We start from the raw sequence: 22,400 nt of genomic DNA, 5'->3' as shown, positions 1-22,400 counted from the left end.
AAGAGAAGTATAGTGTCCAGATCAAGAGAGGTGATGTTTACTCCACTTTGGTAAGACCTCACTTGAAGTACTGTGTTCAGTTGGGCACCGCAATTGAAGAAAGATGTAGAGAAACTGCAGAGTGTCCAGAGGAGGGCTACAAAGATGGTGAGGGGTTTGGAGACCAAGTTGTATAAGGAAAGGTTGAGGGAGCTTGGTCTGTTTAGTCTGGAGAGAAGACGACTAAGAGGTAATATGATAACTATATTCAAATATTTGAAGGGTCAGACCAGCACCAATGGATTGAAATTAATTCAAAAGAATTTTTGGCTAAGCATCTGGAAGAAGTTCCTGACAGTTAGAGCAGTTCCTCAGTGGATCAGGCTTCCTTGGGAAGTGGTGGAAGTTTTAAAGCAGAGGCTAGATAGTCATTTAGGCAGATTGTGAGTGGGTGGGCAGGAAGGGATGTGCCAGTGTCTGTCTCTTGTGGCCCTTCCTTGCATACCCAAAGAATTGCTGATCATTACTGTGGGATGGTAAGTGAATTTCCTCCTGGCCAGGCTGGATTCTGGAATTTTTTGGTGGTGGGGGAATCATTTGGGTATCAAAGAGTCACTGCGGGTAGGCAGGTAGTTGTGAGTTCCGACATTATGCAGGGAGCTAGATTAGATGACCTAGAGGTCCCTTCAAACTCTCTGATTCTATTCTATGAAATCAGAAATTATATTTAAGCTTTATTAAAACTAACCTTATATGTTCACTGGCTGCTTTATCTTTTACAGTGGAAGAATGAGATGAATGTGTTTTGTCTTCAAATAAATATGCCAGAGGGGGCTTAATAATCTCTATATAGAAAAAGAAAACATAATTAATTTGTATAGCTTCTTGAAAGACAGTAACAAGCATAGTAGGGGATGTTAAAAGTTACCTTCTGGTTTTTGTCTGTCTTTGAGAAGGTACTTATTAGGAATTGTTAAGTAGCACCTCTGCAAACGGCGCCTCTCTCTGTTAGGACCTTCTGTTGGATCTAGTTGCCAAGATGTTGGGTAGGAGGCAGGTTCATACCAGAGTGCTCTGAAAGCAGAAGCATTTTACTGAAATTTGAACACCTTCTAAGATCATTTTTTTCTGATTTAAGTGTCTAGTGAAACATGCAAAATGTCCTAACAAGTTTCAGAGAGCTTCATCCGCATAAAATGGAGTGCCATTCTACACAAATCTAAATAGACAATTTCTAATTAACTTTAAGGCTGATAATGGTGATGACTTGCCTTGCTTTCACTAGGCTGCCTTAACCTGGAAAGAGTCTTCACACAAGGGTTTTCCACACAGCAATGATTCCCTGTAGTTATCCCTATTGCCGCTGCCACTGACAATTCAGTGCAGTAGAAATGGTGCTTCCTGATGGTAGCTTTCTCTTGCCTATTCCTCCACACCCGTGTCACAGGGTCCTTTTCCTAATTTAAGAAGTCACCAACAGCTTAATCAAAGTTTCTGTGCACTGTGTTCTCTTTATTCAGTTTTTACTTTTCAAAAAGTAAACTTCTTGCCCCATTTGTTACAGAAGTAGATAGGGAAAGTTTTATCTGCGACAAAGAAAAGGCTTACTCTATCTGTAACTATTTGTAACCCTCTAGCTGGGCCCTCTGCGGAGCGGTAGTAATAAAAGGATAAGGGCAAAGTGGGAGGAGAAAGGGCGGGCCCTGTCCGGGATAAAAACTCAGAGGGCCGAATCAGGAGCCGGAAAGCGGTTCCTGATTGGGCCTTCCGAGTGTCAATCCAGGGCCAATCGGCCAATCGGGAGCCTCGCAAAGTGCGGCTCCCCATTAGCTGGTTGGCCTGGCCTCTCCTGGGCCACCCGGGGAGTCGCCGCAGCAAGCAAAGAGCCTTCGCCACTGGTGAGCACCCGAGGGGCGACCGGGGGGTAGGGAATGGCTTCCACATGGCGAAAGGAGCAGGGCCTGCTCCTTTCGCTGCGCTAAAGCCAGCAACTGCGAGGGAGGAAGGGGGGATAGCTTCCACATGGCGAAAGGAGCAGGGACTGCTCCTTTCGCTGTGCTGAAGCCAGCGACTGCGGAGGGCGGGGGGGATGGCTTCAGCGTGGGGGGGGGCCTGCGGCAAAGGCTTTCCCCCCCATCGGTCGAGCCCACCCACCCTCTGCCGCACCTTCCAAGCCCACCCACTCACCCACCCACCCTTCACTACTTCACCCTCCCCCAAAACAACCTTCCCAACATCATTCCTCCAACCCCTGCCCCGTTCCCTTCAAACTACCTCCTACCTGCCTTCCTTCCTTTCGTCCTTCCTCCAAGCATTCTCTTTCTCCTTCATTCCTTCTTCCTTCAATCCTTTTTCCTTCCTTCCTTAATTTCTCTCTCTCCCCTATCTGCCTCTATCTCTCAGCCTCTTCCTTCCTCTCTTTCTTTCTTTCCCACCCCGCTAATGCCCGCTGTATTTTGCCTACAGCAGGCTTAATTTCTAGTCTTTAACCGCTCCTCACAGAGCGGATAAAATAAAGCTGTAAGGGCTCTGTTGGAGGGCCCTGTCTGGGATGAGGAAGGGTGCCGATAGGCCCCTTCCCCCGGACTGACAATCGGAGGGCCCAATCCTGCCGATTGGCCCCTCCGATTGTCAGTCCGGTGGCAATTGGTCCCTTGCCGCCGGACTGACCAGCGGCAGGTCTGCAGCATCCCGGCGGCGCAGGCGGCAGAGCCGCCGGAGCCGCCAGCAGTGGCGACGGAGGCTGCGGTGGCGGCGGCGCAGCCAGCACAGCCAGTGGCACCAATGCCAGCAGGGCCATCAGGGCGGTGGCGGAGACGTCCCCGGCGCTGGTGAACCCACCGCCGCCAGCAGTGGCGGCGGTCGAGACGGCAGAGGCGTCTGCGGCGAAGCCGGCGGGGCCGTCAGCGGCGGCGGTGGAGACGTCCACGCCGGCGGCAAAGCCATCGCAGCCAGCGGTGGCGCCAACGCACCTGGTAGCAGCACCGCGGTCGGCGCAGCCGGTAGCAGCGGCGGAGCCCGCCCCCCTACCCCGCCCGCAAACAGAGACACTCGGACTCCAGTCACCCTCACCTACCGGTAGGCTGTGCCTGTGGGGGGGGGGCAGACTAACCGCTAGTGCCCACTGTATTTAGATTACAGCTTGCTTATTTTCTAGTTTTCAATAAAGTAGGTAGCTGTGTTGGTCTGAAGTAGCAGAACAAATTTTGAGTCCAATGGTACCTTAAAGACCAACCAAGTTTTATTCAAGTAGCAAGCTTTTATGTACAAGCACACTTCATCAGACAATGAAAGGGAAATCATCAGACCACATAGAAAGCAGAAAATCAGTCATGGATTAGTACGCAGCATAATGAAGACGTTTACCAGACACACAGACCTGACAGGACTCTGTTATGCCTATCAGGCTTGTGTATCTGGGAAAGCTCTATTTTTAATCATAGCTGACTATCCTGAGGACCTAACATGACAGACTGTTAGAACATTATTATAATACAGCAATCTAAATATTGCTGGTTTTTAAAAGCCTCCCCTCTTCAGTAGATCAGGGAAGGAAATGGCAGCTGTGGTAGTCTATGGCAGGAAAAGTGGTGCTGAAGTAAGTGGCAGTTTTGAAGCCAGAACAGCTTCCATGCAGAACGTAAGCACACTTCTGCTGTAGACTGGCAGGAAACATCAGATTAAAGGTGGTTTGAGAAAGCATGGGGAAATCACAGAAAAACAATGGATGAGCAACAATGTTGTGTGGAATCTCAGGAATTATCCACCACAGGTGGGAGCCAAAACCCACAGTGGTTTTTATTCCACATTTTTATACATTTTTTTCCATTTCATCTTGACTATGAAGCAGACAAACTTCTGTTTAATCAGCATTTACACTTCTCGCTACATGTATTAGATTTTGAATGAGAATTTAGCAAATACATTAAGTAGACAAATTTAGCAAATTTGTAGCATTTAGTTTTGGTTTTGAGAGAATAGAGTAGGCGACAGGGTAACATTCCTGAAGTCTTTGAAGTATACCATATTTTACTTGCTTTCTAAACTTTCACAGGATTGGCAGTTTTCACTTTACAGATACACAATGAAGATACCTTCTCCGAATATTTATTTTATTATTTATTCAGATAATGAGCAAATGATGACAATCTTTTTTTCTTTTGAAAGAACAGACACAGCAACTCATGACTTAAAGAGCAGATCATCACAGTAAAATTGTTTACCTATCATGTGTAAGCTGCTGAATAAGCTCTTGCCAATGTCTGCTAGCACTCAGGTCTGTTTTATACATTCCTCGGATGTGCTGAATCACCTTCTTTCTTTCTATTCCTTGCGACAAACACACAGCCTGAGTGATATCTCCAGCTATTTTAGAAAAGTCCTTTGACTTTGCATCCAGGCGCTGAAAAAGACTACATGTGGAAATCAACTTAGAAAATAATATCACCTGAGTACATGACATATGTTTTGTAATAAAACATCATAGCATAACCATCTATAAAGCCAAAATCCAAATGCCTGCATGTAGTGAGCAAACCCTTCCCTCTCCCCCATAGGCAACTTACGTTTGTCGGTTATTAGCCATAGTCTTCTCCCAAGCAGCTTTGTTCACCTCTTCTTCTGCCTCATGTTTTTTTTGGTCCTGGCAAAAGTCAAATCTTACAGATTAAAATATGTCCTTTGCATTTCCTTCTATATCTTTATAACTCATACACTGTATAACTTGTAAGATTCAAGTGTTTTATAACTCCTCACATTTTGATTGGCATTCTAAGCAACCAACTGTCCTCAAAGAATCCTTCCTCAATTGTAAAAAAGCCACTGGAGTTGGAGACAGTCTTCAAAATGTTCCTTCACAGAGTGGTAGGACAGGGTAAGATCTAGCCCACTACTGGAGCAACTTATCCAAATGACTGGTCTCTCAGTTTGACCCTAAATACAGCTAATGTATGGCCCATAATTTTGTGAAACATCAACTACACAGCAGTAATATTTCAGTTGACAGTAACAGAAGACCAGTAAAGAAAGTGATTGTGAGAATTCACACACCTCTTTCATAGTTTTTATGATGTCTGGGTTTGGTGGTACATTGAGGGGAACACATTTGAACCCACAAAGTTTTAATGTATTCATAAATAATCCTACTGATAATTGATCTTCTTCAGTTAGTTCATCCTTGTGATAATATATTAATTCAAACAAGTAGAGTGACAACCTTGACCCATGCTGAAAAAAAATAATCAAAAAGTTATTATTTTAGGAGTATAATCTAACTGCAACACAGTTTTTCCCTCCTTCAGTTTATTCTCATAATCCTCACATCCTCACAAGGTAGATCAGGCTGAGAGAGTATGACCATTTATGCACTGGAGGTTTCATGCCAGGCTGCAGGCTGGAGTTTTAGTCATTGCAGATTGTCCCACCTTTTCCTGCATCCACATGGTGGAGCATTTGGCCTGGTGCACGTCGTCCACCCCTGATTTGTGCTCCTGTACAAGAGCTGGGGCAGTGAAGTTCCCAGTGCATAAACGGTCTATGACTGACCCACCCAATAAGTTTAACAGAAAGCAGGGATTTGACCCTAATTAAATAAATAAATTAAATAAATAATTCTCCTTGGTCCCAGTCCAATTACTATTATTTCAAACCAAAGACACTATATAAAATTTACAGAACAAATTGATGAAATAGTTATTTATAAAAACTAGTTAAACATACCCAAAGAGCCTTTCCCAAAACAGCCTTCCTATTTAGAAGTCGCAAATAAGTCCAGAAGTTGAATAGCCATTTATGATAATAGCATGGGAGTTCCAAAAATCTTACAACCTTTTAAAAACTGGTCAGGAAGAATGGAAAAGCCAAATGTATTCAGCAATGTCTATGTACCAGTTTCCCTTAATGCTTAACCATTAAAAGTTTTAGAAATATCATACTGATCTAGAAAATTTAATGTGCTATAATGTTTACTTGCAAAGTTGGACTCAGACAGTCTCGCAGTATTTCCTGATGATTTATTGCAGGTAATATTTCCAAGTTTTGTTTCCTTTCTTGGAAAGAGCGTCCTGGAGACAAAGCATGCACCAGCAGCCTTCCAAGTTGCATTCGAAATGTTTCCTTGCAAGACAAAAGAATTCTTTTCCATTGTGGGGTTGGGGGACTTGGCCTGTTTGTACCCTAAGAACCAAGACAAATTTGTTATCTTATTGAATGCTTTTTCTTAATAGAAATTTGATGTCTCAGGTTAGACCTCAGCACACGGAATACTATTGTAACACAACCTCCTTAATTAAAAAACGATTTTGTCAATGTTTCCTTTTATGAATATGTTAAAGGAAGAGAAGACCCCTAGCGCCCCCCCCCCCATATGCACACTGGCAGAGGGAGGTCACAATTGTTGTCACTAAAATATTTAAAGGGATTTAAGTACAGTAAACTAAACTAAAATAATAACATGTTTTTAGTCATTTTATTTTCTAAGATTGTACAAGATGACCTGTTAAGTTGCTAGCCTACTACTATTAGGATTTATGTGTGGAACCATATAGAAATTCCTGTACATCTTTTTTCATAAAACATATAATTAAAAAAATAGTGTTCATGTTTGCTTTGTATGTCAAAAATGAACCGAGAATTTTAAAAAACAGAGAAATGTGCACAGGAAAGACTTGACTCAGAAGTCTTCATGGGTACAATCTTCAAAAAAAGGCTAAAAGATACAAAGTACTTACAACAGATAATCCAATTCCTTCAATCATTATTTTAAGCATTTCTTGCAGGAAAGGATTCTTATTTTTTGGTAGTTCCTGTTGGTACACTTCTTCTGTCTGTTCTATCTGTGAAACTGGGATTCTGTCCTGGGTAGGAGACTCTGACATATCCAGCATATCAAAGCAATCTTCAGTAAGCTCTGTAGTTTTTTAAATAAAATGTTAATAGGTCAGATCAAACCTAAACCTTTATCCTGTTCATCTTTAAAGAGGCTCATGTCAAACAGTTCTTATGCTACATTAAATTATAGACACATGAAATGGTTTAAAGGCGTAATTACAACATGCAATATCCATGTTCTGACATATCATTATACAAAGCTCTCATACATTCCTAGTTTGGAGAGAAACAGTTAAAAGACATTCTGAAGCCTATAGAGAATGCCACAGAAGAAGCCTGGAGATTTTTAAAATATGTTCCAGGAAAACACCGTGAAGATCTTGGAGTCCATGTAGATACTGCATTAAACACAGAGCTGTAGCTGAAGACTGCAGCTACATATCTATGAGAGCTAATGAGCATCACATAGGACAACTCTGAATATATTGTTTAGTAAATTAATTACACACCACATAGTTCCTCCTGTATGTTAACAAACATACTAATTACTCACCTACATATAGTGTTACTACAGTACTATTCTGATCCCTTTCTTAGAATATATTGCAATATTTACAGCTGTTCGCTCACTCTTTAACACTATCTACTGAAGTTGTGACTAGCTTTGCATCACCTTCACAAGATCATACAATCATTTAGGTCTTCCCACAATCTAAAAAAATGAGCATTAATGCTCCTCATATGAACAGTCAAAACCAGAAATGAAAATGTTTCTCCAGGTTCATAGAACCAAGTTAGGCCACAAGGACTGTGGAAAATTTATGAAAGTTGGTTAACAATTGCTGCCAAACAGGATGGGTTTTAAGAAAATAGGACTACCTTGATACATGAACCTGTTGGTTGCCTGAACAGTAAGCCTCTGTAATCTCTGCATAAGCTCTGTTTCAGTGGCACGTATAGGGTTCTCTTGACTCATTCTCCGTTGCATCATCAAACTGAGTTCATCACTGGCAAGCATACGCATCCTCATTAGCAGTGAGTCTGACCGGGCAAGGGAAAATTTTCTACCTACTGCAAGAATAAAATTAAAATAAATTTAATACTGAATAAAAGTCTGGTGTTTTAAGTTTCAATTTTAGTAATAATCTTCTCATAGCCACTGCACTAGTGGTGATGATGAGGGGGGAAACTTTGGATTTATTTTCTTTTAAAGGAAACGGAATATAAGAAATTAGATCTGTTAATATGAACTACAATTAAAATCAGTCAGGTTAGCTTTCAAAAGAGATACAACTAATCTCATTGTTGACATTGCATCAAAACTATTTTGATGGTACACTGCTCCAAACCTAATCCTGCAAAAACATTTCATGAGAAATGTTTTCTCAGAATGAACTGGTAGGCACAGCTACCATTACTGCACCTGTTTCTGTAGGGAATGAGCGGAAAGTAGATCCAAGAGGGGACTGGAGGGGCGACTCCAAATTTAACAGACTGAAGGAAGGAAGCATCTGAAGATGACCGTAGGAATGGAAATGTTGTCTTGGCAGGTGAGGAATAATGGAGTCTTTCATTGCAACTGAACCTTTATTTTAGACAATTAACAGAAAACATCAGTTGTAGGGCATGACTAATCTAAATTATATAGCATTTTACAACATCTCTTTATTTATATTCTACGATGAATGGCTGTTTCAGCTGATGTTTTTTGCAAATGCAAATTAGACCATGGTGAGCTGGGATATTCTGTACATAATTTCAGTTCTTGCTTAACATTCACCTCCCAAATTTGTGTGACAGAAACTCAATAAAATCATTACTAATAATGCAGCATCCCTCATAAAGTCCTCACTTTAAACATTATCCTGCTAGTCTTCCTATACATGAGAGGGTGCACAGTTCTCTTTGCATTTATTCAACACTTTGTTAGAGACAAGGGAAATAAAAGTCTGCAAAATCAACAGTCAGCTCTATCAGGAAAATGACAGAGGGAAAACAGGAAACTTCACTGCCCCTCTCTACCTCCTTTTTCAGCAATATAACAGAGAATGACAACTAGCATCCCCATGCACAAATATGGTTGACCAAAAGATTGCTCAATAGTTGTCAAGCCCATTTCTTTCACCATATCATGCCACCCCTTCCTCACATTACCAGACAGGGCATTTCTGAAAATGGTAGGAGAGCATAGGGAGGCCATAAGCCTGTATTTAGTCTTCCTTGCTGAAACAGCCAACATTTAAGTGATGACAGAAGGTAAGGCAGCAGGTAGGAAGAGGCAGCAGAAGCTGCAGTGAAGACTCTCAAAACGAAGTAAAAAAGACGGGAGATTTCCCAGGGGCTGTACTGAAATAAGAGGTCATTGAGGATTTCGTGTCACCTCCTCAATGCAGGCCATCTGAAAATATAATTGATAGCTAGTGTAAATCATTAGCACAAGCTAATGTGCTAATGGACAGGAGCTGAAGAGTCTCTGGAGTTCTTTCAGTCTCTGGAGTTCTTTCTTGGGCTCGCCACAGCACTGATAAAGCTGTTCTGACTGAGCAGTAATATCAGGGCTCTCTCAGCATCACCCTCCTCACAGGGTGTCTGTTGTGGGGAGAGGACAGAGAAGGTGATTGTAAGCTGCTTTGAGACTCCTTCAGGTAGAGAAAAGCGGCATATAAGAACCAACTCCTCCTCCTCCTCTTCTTCTTCCTCTTTGTCTTCGTTTTCGTCTTCTTCTTCTTCTAGATGGACCACTGGTCTGATCTAGCAAGCTCTTCTAATGTTCTTAAACTCACAGTAATCCAAACAAAATGGAAAGCATATGAGTTGGGGCATTACTTAAAAGAGAGAGAGAGAGAGAGAGAGAGAGAGAGAGAGAGAGAGAGAGATTGCAGTTGTGATCAAGCTAAGAATTTTGTTTCAGTGGAATTAGAAATCATGAAACAAATATATTGCTAGAACTTGCCCTCTTCTTGTATTACTTCTATTTTTATATTTTTATTGATATCAAAGCTTGCATGTACTTAATCCCACATTACACACCTGCAATGCTTTTACGTTTCTGAAATATAGCCTCATGATGTGAAACAGGTGAATGGAAAGAACTGCTCAGATCCTCTGGATCCTGATTTGCTGTAGTTTTTATGAACTCGACTGCAGCTTGAAGGACTCTGAACTGCAAAGCAACTGCCATACCTGGAAACAGTGATCAAATGAGCAAATTAACATTTTTTCAGAATATCATGTAGATGTAGAAATTCAAAATAATATTGAAGTTGCTTTTGGGTACAACAACCAAAAGGCATGTTTGGGCATACTTCATGGCCTTTAAGGAAGCACTGTCCTCCTACACTGTCTGGATTAAGAGAGCTGAAAGGCCTCAGTTCATGATCCCAAACCTTGCCATTTAGTGTGACAATAGTGAACAAATCTGGTCATCAAACAGGCATCAACCCATCAACAGAAAATTAAATAGTTTCTATATACCTGGGACAACTAATTAGTAGGTGGAATAAAAACAAGAACACAATTTTACTTGACTAGAAAACAACTATGTATATACAATATAGTCAGTGGTTGGAACAGAAACCTGGGTTCAAATCCTTCCTCTGTCATGAAGCTCGTTGGGTGATCATCAACCAGTCACCTTCCTTTAGCCTTAATGGACTGTTGCTAGGATAAAATTGTGATGTGGGGATAAACCCTGTATATCACCCCAAACTCCTTAAAAGAAGGGTGTGGTTTTTAAATTCCATGAACAAAAACAGAACACATTCATGCCATTGCATTTAGCTAGTAGTAAACTCTCGGACTCATGTCATAAGAATGGTAAGTAGGGGCTTACTCTGGGTTCGTTCATTCTTGCTGTTCTGAAGATATCCAAGTAATACCATGAGATCTTCAATAATTCGAAAATATTGGGAACCGGAAGAGCTGCAGGCATGGATCGTCACCGCTACAAACAACTGCTGTATATCACACACAAGTAGCTTGTAGTCACTTGGGAGGATGCTGCACAGGATGGTATTTAACTCTGTTAATCAGGTTCCATTGCAAATAAAAAAGTGAACTTGCATATCCACTACCACTTGACTCATATCAAGGTTATACTACTATCTGGCATTTCTTGCTCTTTCCCTTCAGTCCTTCATTTTAGATGTCTATACTGATCAACTACAGACATTCTGGAGCAGTCTACAGAAAAAGGCTATATCCTACATAGTGGCAAGCATACAATTTTAATGCTCAAATTCACAGTTAGAAAATGGAACAAATAGCATGTTCTTTTTGACTGAACAACTACCATCCATGTATCAGAAGGATCTGTCACGTTGGAATTAACCAATGCACTGTGGAACTAGGAATTTAAACCCATAATTTAGAAACTGAAACTGAAACACACGAAGGATTAAATTTGCCTAGAATATATAAAATGCTATAATTTTGTTTAGTGTTTTTAAAATGAGAAGATAGTTCTCCCACTTGGAATTAATCCAACTGACTCAAGGACTTGGGAACAAGATACTTCCCAACAAGACTGCACTACTTCAGATTTCACATAAGGCTCTAAAATATTCCTGTCAGCTGGTCATTCCTTCCTAAGGAAGCCTAATAATTTTTAACAGGAAATGCTGGGAACTGAATCTAGGACTTTCCAAAAGCAGAGGAAGTGTTCTACTATTGAGCACCAGTTCCTTACACCTACTTCTCATAGGACTCATCTGAAATTTAGAATATTAATGTAGAATTTCATTAAAATGGTACAAACTAACACTTCACTTACCTGGTCTCTAATCCATTAAGAGCTGCTAAAGTATTACACAAGGCATATAAAAAGCCATTATCTAACAGCATATCTGCCATTTTAGAACAGGAATTTATAATCTGCAATACCAAGCAGAAGGAATTGTGTAGCAGGATGCTGTCATAGAGGGAATTCTCTAGAAGCCCCAGAACAGGAATCACACACCACTTTTGAAAGAGGCCAGCATTTTTCACATCTTCTGGATCAAAGCTGAAAATAAAAATAAAAACAGGGATCTGCAATGGATTTCTAAATATATTCCATTATAAAAATTAGTGCTTGCCTTGTTGACATTTCTATATTAGTGGAAGTGGTATTGTCAGTAAGATGGGCTTCAGATTACAGGTGCCTGTGTAGTAATGTTGATTCAATTGTACAACGTATGCAGATAAATCAAACCTCTCGAACAGTGAAGCATCTTAACTTCAGACACTGTTCCAGTCTAAGTACTTAATTTCCTAGCTCAGCAAGTCTTACAATTTAGCCATAAATGGCAGTAGATACAGTTCAGCATCGGTAATATAGGAAATAGAAAATCTTATTACTCCACTGAATCTTTTACCCTCATGAACATGGTAAAATTCTGATAAAATTCTACTACAAAGCTGATAAAATCCTACTACAAATAATAAATAATATATATTGGCCATAAAAGAGGATTTTATTATATGGCACCAATTACTACTGAAACAAACACAATTAAACCGGAGATAAAAAAAAGGCTTTGCTGTTTTCTTTTAATAATGACATTCAATGGCCCATTGCCCCCCCCCCCCCCCCGGCTGTATCTGGTCTCTGCCCCTAACATTTTTGACCCCTCAACTCTGTATTAGACTTCAATCATGAATTATGTAGCAGGATGCTGCCTTAGAGGGAATTATCCAGAGGCTACTGGGGCAAATTCTCTTTTCCCAATCAGAGCAGGAGGCAGGTGGTATCTGATAAATAAGCACCCATCTAAGAAGCACTGCTTCCTTAGCAAATTCATTCAAAAACCACTGATTGTGTCAAAAGCAGCAAGAAAGAGCTATGTTCCCATTTTTACTTGGTGCTTCCCAATGGGAAAGAAAAGCATAATTACATCTTCATAATTTTGAAATCATTCATATACAATTAAAGAATATAAGAAGTGCCCTGCTGGATCAGCTCAATGATACACCTAGTCCAGCATCGTGCCTCACACAGTGGCCAACCAGGTTCTCTGAAGGGCATAGAGGCCCTCCTCCAAGTGACAACCTTTCAAATACTTAAAAACAGCAATCATGTCCCCTCTCAACCTCCCCTTCTCTAGGCTGAACATTGCTCCTCAGCAACTGATTTGAAGAGGCAGGTACCGGCGGAAGTAGATATCCATCATAATTAGTAGGCACTAACAGCTCAGTCCTCCATGAATTTGTCCTCTCTGCTTTTAAAGCCTTCTAAGTGGTGACCATAACCACATCCCCTGGCAGCAAGTTCTACAAATTAACTATATGCTGTGTGAAGAAATGCTTCCTTCTGTCTGTCCTGAATCTCCTACCCTTCAGCTTCAGTGGATGACCCTGGATTTTAGTATATGGGAAAGATAGAAGAGTTTCTCTCCGTCCACTCCCTCCATGGCATGAATAATTTTATAAACTCTACCATTCTCCAAATTTGAAGAGATTCTTCTGGAGATCTTCATAATCCCTTTTTGTCTAAACCATCACTCCTCTAACACCAACTCATTTATAAACATGTTGAAAAGCATTTGTCCCAATACAGATCCCTGAGGGATCCCATTCGTCATATCCCTCCATTGTGAGAACTGGCCATTCAGTTTACAAGCTGCTCTGACACTTTTTAAATGTTACATACTAGCAGTCTGATTCCCTTCAGTATCAATTAGCATCCATCATCTTTTATACAGTCCTGGCTTGTCCCAAAAGACTTACACTCTACACACTAAAACTCATCCACACACTGAAACTCCCTAACCATGTGTGACTAAGCTTGTTCTATGCATGGAAAAGGTAGAATGTAGGAGAAATCTCCCTTGGAGGTCTTGGCTTTTATCTCCTACCTAGGAGCCTAAAGTTGGCTTCCAGGACCTCACAATTACATTTCCCCACATCACTAGTGTCAACAGCGGACTCTTTTCCAGCACTATCTACTAAGCTATTTAGATGATGTCTGCAACCTTTGCACGAGCCAAGCAATTCACCACATGTTCTATACAACCCATCACAAACCCAAGCTGATATTACTATTTGTCATTATCAGTCCTTTCTCTTTAGGCCTTCATTTGCATCTGTTCATCCACCACGGATGGAGTCCTATCTAGGAATCTTGTACCCTTTCCTCAAAGTGATGCTCTTCAACCACAAAACTCTCATTATTTGTGACTTGCAAGGAGCCATTACTCTGGGATTGGGATGCCACTATCATATTCCTGAAGGCCTCATTAACTACCCTCTCTGCCTCTCTCAGCTTCCCCAAGTGAATAATATTGGTTTCAAGGGAATAAATTTCTTCTCTATGCAGGTTCATCATCACATCTGATTGTTAGTTCTGTTTAAAATGAACCAACAGAATAAGGGTTCTGCAGTGGATTTCAGGAGCACTTTTAACTTCAAGTTAACCAGAGATGACCGTCACATTATAAATACATATTGGAATACATGGAGGTTGGGGGAAAGCTCAAGGAAGGAAATTGAGGATGGAGGAAAGTTCAATATTATGCACCCCTTTCAAACATTTAATTCAACGCAAGATCATGTCTAAAAGTCCTTTAGGAGGAGGAAGAATTTTGTATTCATTGCAATGTCTCTGATTTTCTACACTGACTGCTTGAGCTCTTTAAGCAGAACAAATATAATGATGCTCATCAGATACTTATTTTATTTATTTTTAGATTCATACCCTGAACTAAATAAATTTTCAAAACCCTTCCTCCCCAAGCCAAATTCAATGAAATCATTTTGTCTCGAGCCCGCTCTGGGGTTCTCAACTTAATATGGATTTAATTTAGAATGCCATTGTGGGCATATTGGAGCAGTTGCTCACAAATACATTGTTCATCAATTGAAGACTGCTCAATCTATATTTTACCTAAAAATAAATTGAACTACAGAGGGTGTTTGTGTGGGTGAAAAATAACAGAATTTATAGTTACTCTTCATCCAGGCCAACTGGTCGACCAAACAGCATTTCCATAAAACATTCCACAATTTCTGGTGTGCCTTGGTGAAGATACAGCTGGTTAGCTAACAACGAAAAACCTCGATTCTTCAGAAACTTCTCCTTTTGTTCCCTAGTTGCTCTACGGAAATATGCATCCAAAAGCTAAGGGAAGAAGAATAGCAAGATTCAGTGTTTTTCAATGTTCTTGGATATTTTAATATATACCTTATGTATCATTTCTGTGTTAACACTGTGATACAACAAAATAACCTGTATTCTTTTCTCATACATACCAATCATTTGAAAAGAGATTTTACAGAATAGTACCTGACAGCCTTACAGAACAGTACCTTATTTAGTTAAACATTTTAAGGTCACTTTCTCTCCATAAAAGGATAGGTTTTTGTGTTTCAGAAAATTGAAATTCTTTCATTTTAAACAGTATTAATGGTTTTATAAACTAGCTTGAGTTCCAAAATGGGTAGGAAGACAAAATTTCCTTACTTGAATGACTCCTTGTTGAATAAGGGTAGATGGGTGATTTAAGAGAACTATAAGAACATCTGGCTGGATAAGCTTGTCCATAACATCTTGAAGCATGACATCTGGCAGGATTAAGAGAACTCTACGTAAGAGGTGATACAAGCCACAACATATGAGTACCAGACAATCTTCCGTTGATCTGATGGAAAAAAGATTTATTATTAGGATACCCTATATTAATATCATACACAAAAGGAGAAGAGTGAATAAAAAAATCCAAACATCTCAGTTTTTAAAAAAAATCAAAATAAAACATATAGTCTGATGATTATCTGCCAAAATACTATTTCTTCATATTTATAGGGCAACTTCTGTTAAATTCTCCTCCCTAACCATTATTTTTGGCAGGGGATCATTTCTTACTTATGTCCAAAGGAGAAAGAAACTTTGCTTTACTATACAGGTGTTCCAGGTAAGTTAACAGTTCCAGTACTACTGTAACACTTCATCACATCTCCTCCAAAAGCATTTTTGCAGTTTGCATAATCAATTTTGTTATGTGATCATATGGAGAAGCCGATATTGTGCATGGATACATACTGTAACTGTTTATTCAATCACAGTACTTCAAAAAACACCAGTGTCAAGTATATCTGCAAGTTGACAATGGAAACTTTCCAATCTCAAAACACAGCTTGATGTCATGTAAACCGCTCAACTGACATGCTTTGATATCATGCATTTACTATGCCATAATGTTTCTATGTATCATTGTGTATATGGGAATAAATAGTATGGCAGAAATAATCAAAACATGATTATTTGAATTGCACCTCATAATCAAATCCACCCAACTATGTTAAAGTGCAAGACAAAAGGAAAATTAATGCTAGATTAATCCAACATGAATCCACAGAAATGATAATTCAAAAACTGCCAATTTACCCTGAGACAACATCTACTTGAATTTTTTTAATTGCAGTCAATCCCCCAACTTATATACCTGTCAGAACTGTCCTCAGATTTTTGAGGTATCCTTTCGGCTGAAGGAAAGGTAAGTTGTTCCCACTCTTCTGTAGGCAAGCTCTTATCAGCAAGACTTGGCCAACGAGCAATGGTGGATCCACCCTGAAAAGTAAAGGCCAACCCTAAACCTGCCAAATTGCTGTTTTTCTGAAAGGGATACAATCCCTTGAGATCGTTAGGACGCCTCAGTGATTTCTCAAGCATGGCATCACCTTCCTTTTGTTTCATTTCTGGTTTTCTTTCTTGGATTTCAAAAGTTTTATCTAATGTTTCCTTCTCTTCCTTTGGAATGTCATGCGTCCCTGCAGAAGTTCTCTCCTCCAAATCAACTACTGTTTTTGCTGACTCACAGCTACTGATTAAATGCTCCTCCTGCATTCTTCTAAAGACCTCAGAGTTTCTCCCAACATTACTTTGTTCCAAGGGCTCAACAGGATCAATCTTTCCAACTACTTGCAAGTTCTCCACACTTCTGCCCAAACTTCCACTGAACGCTTTTTGATGCATTTCTGGAGAGGAAGTAGGAGATGCTGGCAGGCTTTTACAGTGCCGTTCAGGTGTTTGAGCAACTGTCATCTGAGGTTCACTTACATCAGAAGAATCATTTCCTAAGAAAACAAACATGGCAAATTCCTAGTCAATTGGTAAAGACTGTAATAAAACATCACAATCTACTTTCGCTGTTCCTTCACAGGTTTAGCAAGTGCCTCTAAAGAAGTTACAAAAGCATTCTGCCGTCGCCCAGCAAGTTCACTTTTAAGCTTTGATCTCTTTTTTATCCTAGACAGCAAAAGAGCTCCTACTCCAGGAAACAAGCATCTAGTTTCAGAATGTCTTAGGGCATGTGATAACCATTTCATTCCAAAATCAACATGAAATTTAACTGGAATTAGGAAATAAGAGACAATAGGGACCTATACCAAGCATTCTGCATTTACACACATACTTGCCACAGCCTTCCAGGCACACATGCATGCCTCAATGGCAGCCTCTTTTTCATTCACTCGTCAAAGGCATAAAAATACTTACATCTAGTAAAGGGTACTAGATGATACTGGTTGCTCTCAGCTACACTTGATGCCCAAGAGTAGAGGTCATGACTTCAGCAATACATGGATTCCCCATGCTATATGCCCCTTCTCAGCCTTCTTTATTGAAGGCAGACAGAAACACTCTAACAACTTGCACTTCCCCTATTTAGTTTCTATTATCAGCTTTGCAGTTATGGAAACTCTGAACTTGTAGACATCAATAAACCAATCTGACCTGTAATAATGCCTATGGATAACTCCACAGCCAAAGTATAAATATACTAGTAAATAAGCCCGCTGTAGTCTTAATGCAGCGGGCGCTAGTGGGTCTTCAGAGTCGGTGGGGGCTGCGGGGCTGGTGTGGCCGTGGCTGGGGGCTCGAGCAGGGCCCGGGAGTCAGCGGGGCCAGCGTGGGCGGTGCAGCGCGGCTCGGGCGGGTCTCGGGAGTTGTCGGTAGGATGTGGGCTCGGCTTGGTGCGGCACATCAAGGCCCCCCGGGCGCGTCGGCGGCTACCTGGGGCCGTGCAGAGTCTCGTAGTGTGGCAGCGAGGAGGCGAGGCCGCTGTGGCGCAGCGAGGCAGCGTCCTGGCCTGGTGGAGGTGAGTGTAGTTATGGCGGCAGGCGGGCTGCTGCGGGAGAGGAGGAAGGGGGGCGGATTGGGAGGCGCTTTGCGCCTCCCATTTAGTCAGGCCGGCGGCAAAGGATCAATTGGGAGCCGCGCAGTGCACAGCTCGGATTTGGTCCATTGCTGCCGGACTATCAGAGGGCCCAATCGGCAGGCACTTTGCGCCTGCCGATTGGGCCCCCCGATTGTCATTATTGTCATAAAGACACTATTGTCATTATTGTCATAAAGATGATTTTCAATGGGATGACAACATCAAGAATTAAGTCTTGATTTGAATGGGTACATTTTAGAAAGGCAATTTGCTACATCTGAACTTTTTCAAATATTAACACATGGTAAATTTTATAATGCAGTTTGTGAAACTACAAAAGGAACTGGGGCTTGTAACAGCTGTAAAGAATTCTGTTTCAAATGCAGATTTTCTATTTCCCTATTGATTGAAAATAGTGCATTGTAACTTGCTTTACTATTATCAACCTTACTTCTACATGTGACAAACAAGGTGATCTAAACCTTCTAGCACAACTGAGCGGCCCAAATAAACAATTTTAGTGTAACTAGTACACAGTTGCAAAGGTTCCATCAATTCATACATACAAAAATCTCTTGTTTCTAAAGGCAACAAATGAACATATTGTCTGCAGTAGTCCTAACAGCCTGACCTATATAAATATGACCTTATGTACCTAGTGATGTAGCTCCATGAGTAGAATTACCATCAGTAGAATTACCCTGGAAAGAATATCATCTGACTTCTCCATTCTTAGGTCTAGAACATGAAAGATCTCTAGTCCAGGGAAAAAGGGGTTAAAGAGCACTCCATCAAAGAAACTGTCATTCTGATCCAACCAAAAGCATCAGAGCAGTAACTGATCCATTTGGTAAAGATCCACTCTTCTGCAGAATCTTAGACTGAGACTCAGAAGTTTTGGATGGGTTATGAACTGAAGACCTTGTCAAGGAAAAATATACAACTGTTTACCTTCTAGAGGTGCAGCAGAAAATCCTGTTGGACTTGTAATGGCCAGTGTTGGACTATCAATAGATTTTCCACCACTACTGGAATTTCTCAGATACATGATTGATTGAACTTTCTCTTGGAAAATTTTGCCATCTAAAAAAAAACCAAACAAGATTCTGCTGTTTTAAAAAGTAATTGAAGTAGGAGTGGGGCAGAGCCTCTGAGTTGTGCACAGCATGTCTGAGTGAGCTCCAGACTTTCACAGGCTCAACTCAATGACACTCATCCCTCATCTCTACTGGATTTGATTCAGCATAGCATGCGTGTATATTTTGCCCTTGTGCACATTTGAAGTGCTTAAACTATTTCAAGCTGTCAGAAGGAAGAAGTCACTACTAGAAGGCTACACAGGCCATCAGAGATCATTTCAATGTATGGAACTACCCTATTTTGAAACATATGAACTCAAGAAACTGCCTGATACTCAATCAGACCTTTGGTCTATCAAGGCCTGATTCAATCTGGCTTGTCTTATATTTTTACTACTTAGACTGGCATTTGCTCTCCACCATCTCAGGAAGCTTTAGAATTTCCACACTGCATGGACTTTGGATTGAGAGGAATATTTCAGTTACATGGCACACAAATTAAAAATAACACATTAGTCAATGGGGAGCATGTTGCTTCCGGGTGACAATTTGTACAACTATGAGAAATAAAAAAAAAACATGAATATGTGTGTTCACTACCAGGAAGCTATGTTGTTCTAGCAGCTCATGCATGTGGAGGGAATAATGCAACTACACCCATGATTGTACTCATGAGGGTTCTTTATGAATTTTTGCAGACAGAAACTGTGTCGAAATGGTTTATGACAACATAAATATTTGCAAGCAACTTCCTGGATGAGGTAACAACCATGTACACTGCTCCAAGGATCCTGGACATGAGAAAGAAAACAAAGTGACAGATCACAAAGTCTGTATGCCATAGTTTGCCAAATGTTATGTCACAGCTTATCTTGTTACTCTGCAAGGGACATACTGAACCAGGATACTTTAAATCTGCCTCAGTTTTTATACCACAGCTTTGAATAAGGCACTTCCCTACTTCGTCCCTCATAGTTAAAATCTAATAATAATAATAACAAACATTTATTTGTAGCCCTTCCTTCCAATGTTCAGGTGAGTAACAGCATTAAAACATATACAAAAATTAAAACTTTAAAACATTCCAACTACTGCAATTCATGCCCCTGACTAAATCCCAGATAGGGAAGGTTTGGCAGGAAGTGATCTTCCATCTCTGTACCTCCTACCCTAGCAGTGAGAAGAGCTTCCATGGTGGATGTTATTTTTGGCCTTCACCATAAGCCAGGTGGAACATCTCCAATTTACAGGCCCTGGAGAACTGATTTAGGTCCCACAGGGTCCTGATCTCTCCTGGGAGCTCATTCCACCAGGCCGGGGCCAGGGCCAAAAAAGTCCTTTTATGGTCAAGGCCATCTTCACCTCTTTAGGGCCAGGGACCTTGAGCAAATGTTCCTCTGAAGACCTCAGTGCTATTGGGGGATTATAAGGGAAAAGATGTCCCCACAGGTATTCTGGTCCCAGACCATTTAGGGTTTTAAAGATTAGAACCAGCACACTAAACCTGATTTAGTCTCGAGTCTGGAGCCAATGCAGCTGAGTGAGCACTGGTATTATATGTCCTCCATACTGAGTCCCTGTCAGGACTCCTGCAGCCGCAATTTGGATCACTGTCAAATATTTTCATCTCTTAATCAGACATGGCTGGATTGAGGAACCAAAAGCCAAATAAGACACACATATGACTGTAGAAAACTGTAGATAGGTATATATGTTAGTACTATATATCGTTCCATGTAATTTGTATTATATAATGTTCAATGTAAACGGCCCAGAGCTGCAAAGAAATGGGCGGTATAGAAATCTAAATAAATAAATAATTGTTCAAGGTAGCACTATTAGTTGGTTTCACAGAAAATACTTATTTACAAATTTAAACTCAACAGAACATTTTATTCACCTATATGCAAGGAAAAGTAGAAGTTTGTGGGATTGTGACAAACATATGTGTTAGTAGGAGGGTGAACAGCTAAGAGGAAGTTGAAGATCAGTGTCAGCAATTCCAGATCTGGAGGAGAGCCAAGCACTTCTTCGATTATTTTCACAAAAGATGTACAAATCTCGGTAGGTATAGATGTGAAATTTTCCTCTTTGTGTTCCTAGGGGAAAAAATGAAGAGGCAAAGAAAATCACTGCTTTATTCTATGTTCAATACAAGGATAGAGATGGGGAAATAACACAGGTTTATATTGAAACGATTCGTCTGCTTTCCCAGATCAAAATCCCAAGTAGGTACAGGAAATGTTCAATAGGACTATTCAAAATTACTATAGGTCAGATTTGGCAACTTCCACCAATTCCGTTCTGCTGCAGATCTTCCTCATGGTCTCCCATCCCACAAGAGAGGCATTTCACAAAGATCACTTGACTGCAATGGATCCAACCCATTATTTTTACAACTGTTTAAAGAAAAAGCTTAGAAAACACTACTGGGAATGATTTATGGTTCTCCTTCCAGACAGGAAATTGGACCAGACGGTCTCTAAGCCACATCAATATAGTTTTGAAGCTAATGTTTTCAAAATTATCAAGGAAGGAAATTGTCTTTGTATCCTATCACAGAACACTTAAGGTGTGAAGTGCTGCAACAATAGCCCTACAACAATTCAAAACAGAAGTTACGTAGAAATACCTGCAACACCTGGCATGTCAGCAAGAAGTGATGCACTACTTGAGCTTTTAGTAGCTGTTTAATATTAAACATCTGTTGCCAGTGATTATCTTGGATAAGTATTTCTAGAACTGATAAGAGTGTTTTCCAAACACCTTGCTGTAAAACAAAAACCACAATTATTAATATGTACAAAATTACAACAAAAGCAAAGCTATAAGCTTACATTAAATTATTTTGAAGTAAAATTATGGGAACTCAGAAGCAAACACGTTTCTTCAAGATGATAATAAGATATGTAGTATTTATGTGGTCCCTTCCCTTAGGAGCAAAGGCTTCCTTGTTTTGAGCTAACCACAATCTGCTGTGATGTCTAAATAAGACTCTGCGAAGGATTACACTAGTAAAAGCTTAGAAGTGCTATACAAAGAGGTAAAGAAGGGTTTATGTGAAGGGTTAATTTTTCATAGAACCAGAGATCCTTGAGTGACAGGCTGATCCAAGGAATGATTGGTTAGCATCAGCAGAGCAGAGAAAGACTCGAAAGCTGAATACTGAGGAGAAATTCAGTCTGATTTCAGGGTAGTGACAGAGTCTGAATTCGGCCCTGATTGAGATCAGTTTAGCACAGAGGAGTACTGGAGAGGTTGGCAAGATTGTCATTGTGTCTGATTTGTAATCTCCCTACCTGAGGTTGCTAAAATAATACTTATTACTTGATGGAAAATAACCTTCCTCTTCCAAGAGATTGGTTGAATTTGGGGAATGTAT

General features: G+C 40.5%; 1 protein-coding gene across 6 annotated transcripts in view; it reads right to left on the bottom strand.

Annotated features, from left to right (window-relative positions):
• The window catches only part of LYST (lysosomal trafficking regulator), a 110,734-nt gene that overhangs the window by 31,510 nt on the left and 56,824 nt on the right, over positions 1–22,400 (bottom strand). For 3 of the 6 annotated variants that reach the window (XM_077345545.1, XM_077345564.1, XM_077345554.1), the window contains exons 20-37: positions 21,651–21,788; positions 20,919–21,117; positions 18,891–19,022; positions 16,227–16,857; positions 15,245–15,422; positions 14,733–14,902; positions 11,579–11,809; positions 10,640–10,806; positions 9,838–9,990; positions 8,231–8,392; positions 7,687–7,878; positions 6,708–6,886; positions 5,947–6,153; positions 5,029–5,205; positions 4,545–4,621; positions 4,203–4,391; positions 908–1,053; positions 728–824 (exon numbers count right to left, since the gene is read on the bottom strand). In XM_077345545.1, the coding sequence (XP_077201660.1) occupies positions 728–824; positions 908–1,053; positions 4,203–4,391; positions 4,545–4,621; positions 5,029–5,205; positions 5,947–6,153; positions 6,708–6,886; positions 7,687–7,878; positions 8,231–8,392; positions 9,838–9,990; positions 10,640–10,806; positions 11,579–11,809; positions 14,733–14,902; positions 15,245–15,422; positions 16,227–16,857; positions 18,891–19,022; positions 20,919–21,117; positions 21,651–21,788 (3,425 nt within the window). The remainder of the gene's footprint in view (positions 1–727; positions 825–907; positions 1,054–4,202; positions 4,392–4,544; positions 4,622–5,028; positions 5,206–5,946; positions 6,154–6,707; positions 6,887–7,686; positions 7,879–8,230; positions 8,393–9,837; positions 9,991–10,639; positions 10,807–11,578; positions 11,810–14,732; positions 14,903–15,244; positions 15,423–16,226; positions 16,858–18,890; positions 19,023–20,918; positions 21,118–21,650; positions 21,789–22,400) is intronic. The other 3 variants (XM_077345580.1, XM_077345590.1, XM_077345573.1) reach the window with 2 other exon arrangements.

This window comes from Paroedura picta, chromosome 1, assembly GCF_049243985.1.
Source record: "Paroedura picta isolate Pp20150507F chromosome 1, Ppicta_v3.0, whole genome shotgun sequence".
NCBI lineage: Eukaryota > Metazoa > Chordata > Lepidosauria > Squamata > Gekkonidae > Paroedura > Paroedura picta.
This window is presented reverse-complemented; position numbering and strand designations above follow the sequence as displayed.